This window comes from Mesoplodon mirus, assembly GCF_964341445.2.
Source record: "Mesoplodon mirus genome assembly, chromosome: 1".
Lineage (NCBI taxonomy): Eukaryota > Metazoa > Chordata > Mammalia > Artiodactyla > Ziphiidae > Mesoplodon > Mesoplodon mirus.
In genome coordinates, this window is record NC_138976.1 from 4,398,170 (window position 1) to 4,408,583 (window position 10,414).

Here is a 10,414-nt window from a genome sequence, read left to right on the forward strand (position 1 = left end):
AGTACTATGTATGCAGCTTCACTGCTATACCCTTACCCACCTTCATGAACAGTGCAGGAGCCCCCATGAGGGGAGCAATCCTTTTCTTCTCTTTCCTTCAGTCTCCGTCTTTTTTCCTCCCTCATACTCTCTCTTTCTTCTGTCTAAAGAGGCCCAAGTTCTGATGGTTGTAAAGAAGCAATTTATTGCTGAGGAAACTCTAAAAGGAAGAGAGGAGAGATGCGTGAATTGGGTTTTTGTTTTGTTTTTCCGTTTAGATGTGCTTTTCATAATTTAAGTTCTTCTAGAAAAGACACAAAAGTAGGACAATATCTTTGGAATAGTTATCTCAGTGGATTAAGATGGCTTAGCCCTTTGGAGTTTGGGAAGCCTTTGGGAATTTGATGAAAGCTATGGACCTCTTTCTAGAACAGTCAGTATACACTCAAAAGTTAGAGCTTTCTGAAACCCAGCCTTCCTCTTCCAGAATGTTAGCCTTGGCCGGAGGCAGGCAAGTCTCTAGGATCAGCAGTGTCAAAGGGAACTTGGTGGGATGACGGAGCCCTTCTGTGTCTGTATTGTCCAGGATACTAACCCTAGTCACATGTGGCTGCTGAGCACTTGAAATGTGGCTGGTGCAACTGAGGAAATGAATTTTAAATTTTACTTAATTGAAGATTAAATAGCTACATGAGGCTACCGGCAGTTGGTACAGATTTGCATGACAGCTAATTCACCACGTGGCCTGAGTAACAGTGGTAAAATGGTGGAAGTTCTTTCTTAGAGGTGGTGCCCAGTGTTCTTTTCTAGCAGCGTGGCTTTATAGATCTGTATTCCACCGTATTTTTCCTTTCAGCCTTGTCTAACAAGTAATGGATTCTTGAAAATCTGTTCACGAAAGTATACTTACTATTTGTTCAGAAGTGAAAGCTGGAACCTCTGCTTCCCAAGCATATGAGTGTTTCTTTGGGATGTAATTTTTTTCCTTCTCTTTGTTTCAAGGAAAACCAGCATTGGAACCACCTGATTCAGAATGCGCAGAAGCGTGGTGCCATTATTAAGACTTGCGACAAAAACTATAGACACGATGCAATGAAGATTCTGAAACTCAAGCCCGTACTGCAGAGAAGTCTGACTCACCCTCTTGCTATCGCCCCAGAGGTGTCCAGACCCCAGGGCGGAGTGCCCAGCAACAAGCCAGACAGTGAATTAGCCATGATGTCTCTTGCTTCTTCCCTGTACCCCTCACCCTCTGACTCCAAAGAAGCCACTGTCACTGTTACTGCAAAGGACCCTGAAAGGCCACCCATTCAGGACTGGCTTCGGGACCCACGACTGCTTAAGAGGATGGGCTTGGGCTGTGAAGCCAGCGGGAAATGCCTCAGTGAGCTGCAGCCCTCGAGCCCCCAGTATTCTGGAAAAACGCCTCCCTCTGGAGAGCCAGGCTCCCCCAGAAGTCACCAGGATCCGACCAGTATCGGGCAGCAGCCCCCCGCCAAGGCTGCTGCTGTGAACGACCACAGACCTCACGCGCAGTGCGACCCTCCAGCTGCTAGTACCGATGCTTCCACGAGTAAGAGAAAATGTGCCCAGGGAGGGGAGGCACTCAGCCACAGGAGGGAGACCAGGGCCTTCACCGAGGGGGATCAGGAGAGGCGTGGCTCTCTGAGCCACCACACAAAGAGGAACTCAGGCTGGGACGAGGGGGGACCGGAGGAGGAGGACAGTTGCTTGAAGAAGAGGAAACTTTTATAGTGGAGCCAAATGAGACTGTCAGCCACAAGCATTACTGCAAACTTCAGATAACCAGCTAGTAGGACTGTCCAGATAAGATTACTTTTTTCCTTAAAGGAGTTTGTGTGCTGTGGGAAAACAGAAAATGTATCCTAACACATGGGCCTCTTGGTCATCTTCAGTACTTTTTGTCAGTTGCAAAAGCTTTCAGAAGGCATTTGTGTATCAGTAATAATGTCCTCGAAGACTTAAAATGTTGATCTCTTGTTCTTCTGTAGAAAAGGTCAGACTGGAGAGGATGCTGTAAAAGTTGGAATGTATCTTTGTATAGCAAATAACAGAATCCTCTTAAAATTTAATCCGGTAGACAGCTTTTCTTTCCCCTGCTTAAAATGTGAATCATTTTCAACGGAACAAACCTTATATTTAAAAAAAAGATGGGAGGAGGGCAGGTCCTTTCAAAGATTGTTGTAGCAAACAGACGTCTTTAACAGCCCAGGCGGCCTGAGAGAAGCGAGTCAGTGCGTTGGGTCAGAGTCCTGTTAAACCAACTGGAGTGTCCTGGGCAAGACCCTGGGAAGCAGAGCTCTGTTAGGTGAAGTTCCACTCCTGCACCTTTTTAGACGAGGCACCTTGGCACAGGATGTTACATTTCTGCGACAAGTTCGTCTGCCCATTGTAGTCAGCACATAGTTCTCTAGCTAAAACTCTCATTCTTCGTGAGATAGAAGAATGTGAGATGAAAGAATAATTCTTGAAATGTCATTCAGATGCCCCCAGCATATTGTGAATTTCCTGCAACTGGTGGGTTACAAATCCAGTGGTTGCCAAGTATTAGGTCAGTGCTGGGGTGGCTTGTGGAAGCCTGTAGATCGCCAAGAGAATCCAACTCATGAAAAGCTGGATGTTTAGCATCTTCCCAAGGGATTCTGGTCACCAGGCAGCTTGGGAACCAGGTAGGGCAGACCAGATACAATATTTTAGGCAGGAGAGAAACATCCTCTAAAAAGCAAAGGATGGGAGAGGAGTGCAAATACTTGGGAGTTGAGAACAGGAAGAGAGTTGACAGATTGCCTATGATCTTTGGAAACCATCGTAAGTGACGCAAATACACGGCTGTGGTGGAAGATCTGGTTAGAGGGGTTGTGCTTCTGTGAAAGGAAGTGGCCACGGTGGGTGGCGATTTGAGAGACTTGATTGAGGGCAGGGCTGCCTAATTTCAAAGTCCAGTTTTCCAAGCGCACACACACTGATGTTGAGGTATCACAGACTGAGAATCTGTGTTAGTAACAGTTGACCATTGTTTGAACTAGCGGTTTGTAGTGAATGCTTTGCAGCCCTAGTTAATTTGGGGGAGAAAGCACGCATTCCTGAAGATGAAGGTGCACCATCTGAAACTTTTTCAGTCATCTGCTTTTTAAGCAAAAAGGGCTTTGTGTTCATCAGGAATTCTACTGAAGCAGGTTATTAAGAGCTTTAAAAAAAATGGTTGCCAAAGGTTTAAGCATGCTACTTCTTTGTTACCCTCGTCCCTCCCTCTGGTTTCCAGACCTCTGCTGATGGGATTGAACACTCCTGTCACTCGGGGAGCACGTGCTCTGTCCCCACAGTCAACCCCTGCTCCCCGTTGACAGAGGCGGGCTGAGCCCCACTCTGGGTCAGGGGCTTCGTAAGCTTCCTGCCTGGCCTTTGGCAAGAAAGCTCATTGTTTAAGTTTACTTTCCTGCTATCTTGGTAAAATGCTTCATTTAGCAGACACTTGTAGCGACAAGTTAGAGAATCTGAACCCTGTAAGCTTACAGAAGAGGCATGCTGGAAAGAGCTGGGGTCAGGAACTTCTCCCACTCCGCTCACACAACACGTGAAGTAAGTGCTCCCCACCGTACGTACTTTGCCGCCCCACCCAAACGATGTTATTTGCAGTTAAGTTTGGTGCCTGTTCTCACACGTTGTGTTCACTTTTGGTTCACCTTCCACCTAGTAGTCTGGTAACGCGAGAATTAGTGCATCATCCCTTGTAAGGAGCAAGCCTGTGTCCTGACAGCCTCTTCCAGCAGGAAACAGTCATACCTGACGTTGCATTGGAATCGATTTGTGGTTCCGGTTGGTGTATGTATTTGCATTAAGCATTTCATATGTACAGTGTGGCCTTTCTTGCTGTGGCTGTCACAGCAGTGTTGATCGGTGGTTAACCTTATTGCAGGTGAAAGATACGGCTGTTAGTTTCGTCCTTGCTGTGGCATTATAAGAAAGTGGCCTTCTTTTGATCTTAGTTCTTTCAACATGAATATATTCTACTTAAAAATTTGTTTTGGGGCTTCCCTGGTGGCACAGTGGTTGAGATTCCGCCTGCCGATGCAGGGGACACGGGTTCGTGCCCTGGTCTGGGAAGATCCCACATGCTGCGGAGCGGCTGGGCCCGTGAGCTATGGCCGCTGAGCCTGCGCGTCCGGAGCCTGTGCTCCGCAACGGGAGAGGCCACAACAGTGAGAGGCCCGCGTACCGCAAAAAAAAAAATTGTTTTGCTTCTTTGTATATAATTTGCCTTGGATTTACTGTGCACAGTTTATTTAGTTCTGTGTTTTCATGTATTATCAGGAACAAATTTGATAAGTACATGTGATTAACCTCCTGTAAATGAATTTTATAACAAAATTGTACTAAACTATTTTCTAAAGTTAGTTGTGCAGATTGATAATTTTTTTGCTGTAGTTTTGGTTCTTTCTATGCTCTGAATTCCTAGCTGGGATTTGGCAAGCAATAGCCCTGTTGTCTTTGTTAAAACCTGAACATTAAGAGAAAATGGCAGAATTAAAAGTGGAAACAAGAAAACTGACGTGGGTTAGGAGTTATGTGTTTTTGAATGAAGGTTCAAGGTACTTCCCAGATACTCCATTTTAGTCTGCCATTAGATTTATTTGATGCCGAAATTACCTGGTGGGGATTTGTTGTATTCAGGTTTCTCATCCAGTCCGCACCCCCAGCTCTCCTGGCTTCTCAGCTGTTCTTGGAATCTTACCCGTAAGGTTGCAGGGTGCACTGTGGCTAGTTGTGGTGTCAGTTACACGTTGACGGTTGGTCCAGAAACGCACGCTCACCTCCAGGCTGAGATTGGGGAGCGGGTGAGAGAGGAGGGACGGATGAACAGTGACCCACGAAAGGAGCTCCCGGGGCACCAATGGGGGCACAGGGAATAGATGGCCAAGTTGGGGGTCACCACTGCTGGTTACAAAAGTACAACTCGTTTTATAAAAGCAGTGGCTTCAGGGGGCGCAGTCAGACGTGCTGTGCTCCGCCAGCACGTGGGCACCGCCAGCTTCGCTGGGCCTCCCGCTCATTCCGGATGGAGGCACCAACCACCCACGAGGGTAAAGTGACGTACGTGTTCTGGGGCGAGATCAGCTTGCCAAGTGACCTGATGGGAGGTGAGCGCTGTGCGATGGCCGTTTTATTTGTGGAATTCGTTGCTGCAGCAGCTGGAGCAGTGATTTTTAAAGTCCCTCCTGACCAGCACACGCGCTGTCACCACCATCTCCTGGGTTTCGCCATTTATTGTTTGAGGAATAAATAATTCAGGGAGGGAACTAAAATTTAGCTTCAGCTTAAATAGAATTTCCAATGTTTTGCAGCACCGTGAAGGCGGGTTCTGTACACAGGGGATCCCTCCATAACTCTGAAAGGACCTGAGTTATCGTCACCCCGTCCTGCTGTACAGAAGGCATTTGCCAAGTCAAATGGCGTAAATGGTGTCTGCAGTTGGACGGTGCTCGGAACCACAGGAGCTGCCTTTGTGCTCTCTTCGTTAGAGCTTGGGCCCAGCCGTGCTGGTGGACACTGTTGCCTTTGGTCTAAGCAGCATTGCTGCCAATCAAATTGTTAGTAGTTTTCAGCCTGGGAGGTGCGCTTTAGAGTCACCTGGGGGAACTTCGGAAAAATTCCCACTCCCGGGCCCTACTCTAGAATTCCTGATTTCATGGGTATGGGGGCAAGTACTTGTGGCCTTGTTCTTTTTTAAACTTAAGCTTAAACTCACTCTCGGGTGTTTCTGTCGAGTGGCCAGCCTTGCGGCCTGGCTCCTAAGGGTTCAGGAGGAAAGGGGAGCAGCCTTGGGGCCCATCGGGGTCACGTCTGCCTTCCTCAGTAATGGTCCCCCCACAGGGGCCCTGAGTGGGGCGAGGCCCACCACCAAAAGCCATCTGGCCATCTCTGCTTTTGTTCAGAAGGAGATTCCCAAGGGCTGCACAGTGGGGCTGGGGAAGGAGGTCTGGGAATATATCCAGAGAAAACCATAATTCGAAAAGATGCGTGCACCCTGATGTTTATTGCAGCGCTATTTACAATAGCCAGGGCATGGAAGCAACCTAAATGTCCATCCCCAGAGGAGTGGATAAAGAAGATGTGGTACGTATATACAGTGGAGTATTACTCGGCCATAAAAAAAGAACGAAATAATGCCATTTGCAGCAACATGCATGGACTTAGAGATGGTCATACTGAGTGAAGTAAGTCAGACAAATATCATATGATGTCGCTTATATGTGGAATCTACAAAAATGGTACAAATGAGCTTTTTACAAAACAGAAATAGAGTCACAGATGTAGAAAACAAACTTATGGTTACCGGGGGGAAGGGGAGGGGGAGGGATAAATTGGGAGATTAGGATTGACATGTACACACTACTATGTATAAAATAGGTAACTAATAAGGACCTGCTGTATAGCACAGGGAACTCTTCTCATTAGTCTGTAACGGCCTATATGGGAAAAGAATCTTAAAAAGAATGGATATATGTATATGTATAACTGATTTGTTTTGCTGTACAGCAGAAACTAACACAACATTTAAAATCAACTATACTCCCATAAAAATTTTTTAAAAACACAAAACAAAAACCACACTGCCACCATTCAGGTCACAGGGACATCTTATCTTGGTTCCTCTGGTCAGAGGGATGGGTTTTCTATGAGGATTTTCCCACAGTCCCCACTCAACAGGGACCTCTTCTCCTGGTCCTCCAGAAAACTATGAAACATTGCTGCTGCTTCCTTTACCAAATACCCCCCTGGTCATTGCAAGTATCTGAAATAGTCAATTCTGATCTATCTTTATAGTCTACTGCCATAAAAAGGAAGGCATAAGGGCATCACTCTTCTTTTTAAAGTGCATTTATAAATTAAATCTATTTTTAAAAATTTTTTTAATTAAACTTTTTAAAAGAAAAAATTGGAAATTTTTATTTGAGCCAAATTTGAGGATTATAACCCAGGAAGAGCATCTCAGAAAGCTCTGAGAACTGTTCCCTAATTTTCTTTTTAAGCCCTTTAATTGCCACCTCTTCTAGTATTTAAACTGATCTAGTGAATCTAATAAACTCATAAACATGGTGAATCTCTAGTTCTTTTTAAAAATACCATTTACATACATACACTAATATGTATAAAATGGATAGCTAATAAGAACCTGCTGTATAAGAAAATAAAATTCAAAATATAAAAGAAACCAGAAAACCTGAGGTTTCTTTTCCTCATATCAAAAAATAATAATAATAAAATAAATAACATTTAATACAATGTTCTTAAACTTTTCCATTTAATCCTAAACTGAGTTATTTAGTAGGTTTCTATTTGAAATAACAAAACTAATCTGACATGAATATGCCAAATTCTCTTAAATGTTAACACTTGAGCCATCAAATACACTTTAAGTAACATACAATTTGATATAAAAACATCACTATCGTTTTAATGTACTACATCATCTCAGGCTTAATTTTCAGTCTTTACAAAGTTAGAAAGCAGCCACTAAGGGAAGTTTTCATCTTCCTGCGTGAATTAAGGTTGGCATCCCAAGCAAGTTAAAAAACAAATACGTGACCTGGGGACGGTCTATGTCCACAGTGATTCTCAGACCACTGATTGGCACAGACCTGGCTCTTAAAACTTTTGTGAAATAAATCATACACATCAGAGTGTATATAAGACCGACGTAAAAGGAAAGACATAATAAAATAGACACCCGTGTACCCCCCCCCATCATAAGAAACGTCACTGCTGACACCTGGAAAGGTCACTCCATGTTTCTTCCAAACACTCCTCCCCACCACCCCCCTCCACCTAGTTGTAACCCGAATTCTGAGTTCTGTAGTTTGTATAAAGTTTCACTGCACATCCCCAAATTATATTTACTTAATTTTGAAGTTTATGTTATATACAATGGGTATTCTGGGGCTGACTTTTCTCCCCCTCATCCTTACATTTCTGAGATGACTAGCCGTTATCCCCTCTTTTTGGGTGGAGGGTAGTATTCCATTTTAGGAACACGCCCCAGTTTGCCCATTCTACTCTGATGGACTCTGGGGTTGTTACTGTTTTTCCTGTCGCATTCCTCTGGTACCCACGTAGAAGAGTTTTCCCAGGCAGTGCTCAGACCTTTGTCACGTAGGGACACAGGACAGGAAGGCACTCCAGAGCACCCCGGCGTGGATGCTTCTGGGCTTGAAGCTGTGACATCAGAGCTCCAGACAGCAGCACGGTCAGGTGCTCCCTTCCCCAGGAAGCAAGTCATGAGGACAGCATGCCAGGTGGGGCCTGATTGGAGCCCTGCCCTTTGCATCATAATCCCCTTATCCCACCAGTAACCCCCATGATCACAGGAGCCAGACTTTGTGGGTTCCATTCTTTGCAACATAAATGCCTTGATTGGAGTACCCCTTACCTAGCAATCTAAGGTAGTTAGGGGTCTAGAGACACATCCTGTGGTACTAGCGATGTTGGACTTACACCCACCTCTCTGGGGCAGTGTCAGCGCCAGATGTAAATAGATCCCGGTAGCTGGGAACTGTCCACAGTGTTATGGTTAGGTGGGGGTTATAGTTTTGTTCTGTACACGTGTATATATGTGTGTGTGTGTGCGTATGTTTGTATATGTGTCTGTATAGAGACAGGCAAACACAAAACATGTTTCTATAGGAAAAAGGACATTCACCAAATGCTGATAGAGGTTAGGTAGTTTTTTTTTTTTTAGTAGACTCTTTTTTGAGAGCAGTTTTAGGTTTGTAGCAATATTGAGCAGAAGGTACAGAAATTTCCCATACACCCCCCGTCCCCACCAGCAACATCCCCACCAGATGGTACATTTGTTACAATCGATGAAGCTACACCGACACGTCATGATCACCCAGAGTCCACAGCTTACATGAGGGCTCACTCTTGGGGCTGTACATTCCATGGCTTTTGACAAACGTGTAATGACTTGTACCCACCATCAGAGTATCATACAGAGTATTTTCAGTGCTCTGAAAATCCTCTGTGTCCCGCCTACTCTAGGGGGTAAATGTAAGTATTATATTCTGCATACATTTTTTCATTTTTCCATTTGTTGTACAGTGTGCATGAGTTACTTTTACAATAACTTTATTTTAAAGAAGACACACCAGTTCTTCAGTCATTTTCTCTCTCTCTCTCTCTTTTTTTGTTTTTTTTTTTTTTGGTTTTCTGGCCACCACGCAGCTTGTGGGATCTTAGTTCCCCGACCAGAGATTGAACCCCAGCCCCCAGCAGTGGAGGCACGGAATCCTAACCACTGGACCACCAGGGAATTCCCATCATTTTCTCTTTTTTAAAAGGTGTTGCCCCAGAGTCTGTGGAAAAAGACGTGTTAACAAACCTTCATCATGTACTGTGATGCTCCGCTGGAAGCTCTTTCCAGAACTGAAGTCCCGGGAGGAGCAGGGTCGCCACTGGCCCAGCAGATCAGGACCTCCCCAAGGTCTGCCTCCTACCTCTCGGTGAGGGTGACGGGGGTGACAATGCCCAGAATGTGATTCCCTCCCTCATCTCTTCCTCCCGGTGGAGGATGAGGAGGGTCTGTGATGCCTATAGGGAAGGGAAGGTGCTCACTGTGCCCGGGCTGCTGTTGGACATCAGGGGAGGCAAGCAGCGTCTGCCTGGTTCCTTGTGCCCTGGGACCCGGCACGTGGAGGTCTAGGGTATGTGCGGGGTGAGGCAGGGAAGGAGGGAGGGAAGGAAGGAAGGACAGACCGAGTGATGTGGCCCCCCCTTGGCAGGTTTTGGTGGGGGTGGGAGGAAATGGATAACAACAGCTGACACTGGTCATTTACTTTGGGGCAGCAATGCATGTATTAACTTCTTTAATCCTCACAATAGCCCCATGATGTAGGTGCTGTTTTTCACAACCCCATTTCACAGATGAGGAGACTGAGGCACAGAGAGATGGAGTAACTTGCCCAAGGTCATCCAGGTGGTGGAGAACAGCTTCGAACCCAGGTGGTGGGATTGAGAGCCCCTCAATGCCATCCCTTCTGCCTTTAGAAACTCACCACCCCCTGCCCTCCTACCCCACCCCCCCATGCTGCTCGAGGGGAGAAATGTGGGCACTGGGTCAGCTGTGAGATGTACAGTGCAAGACAGGCCCCAGTGCCTTTAGTGTCAGCTGCAGGGCACAGCTCTGGGAGTTCCTGGGACTCTGGGACCCATTCCAGCTGCTCCTGGCCGGGTCCCCAGGGCCACTTGGCTCGGTCAGTAAAGTAGGCGTCCTCTGGCCAGAAGCCATCTGTAACATGGCTGCCGCAGGTTCACCCACCTGGCCTCCGGCCTCAGTCCGCCCCCCCCCCTTGCTGGACTGAAAGGTCTTCTGTGCCTCTGGGAGCCCAGCCACAGGGGCTCTGGGGGCCTGGCCAGA

At 46.3% G+C, this 10,414-nt stretch overlaps 1 protein-coding gene across 2 annotated transcripts in view; it reads left to right on the plus strand.

The window, feature by feature from the left end:
* The window catches only part of SETX (senataxin), a 76,343-nt gene extending 71,798 nt beyond the window's left edge, over nucleotides 1-4,545 (plus strand). For both annotated transcript variants that reach the window (XM_082619262.1, XM_082619263.1), the window contains exon 26: nucleotides 982-4,545. In XM_082619262.1, coding sequence (XP_082475388.1) covers nucleotides 982-1,734 — 753 coding nt within the window. In that variant the 3' untranslated portion in view covers nucleotides 1,735-4,545. The remainder of the gene's footprint in view (nucleotides 1-981) is intronic.
* The last annotated feature ends 5,869 nt before the right edge of the window (nucleotides 4,546-10,414 follow it).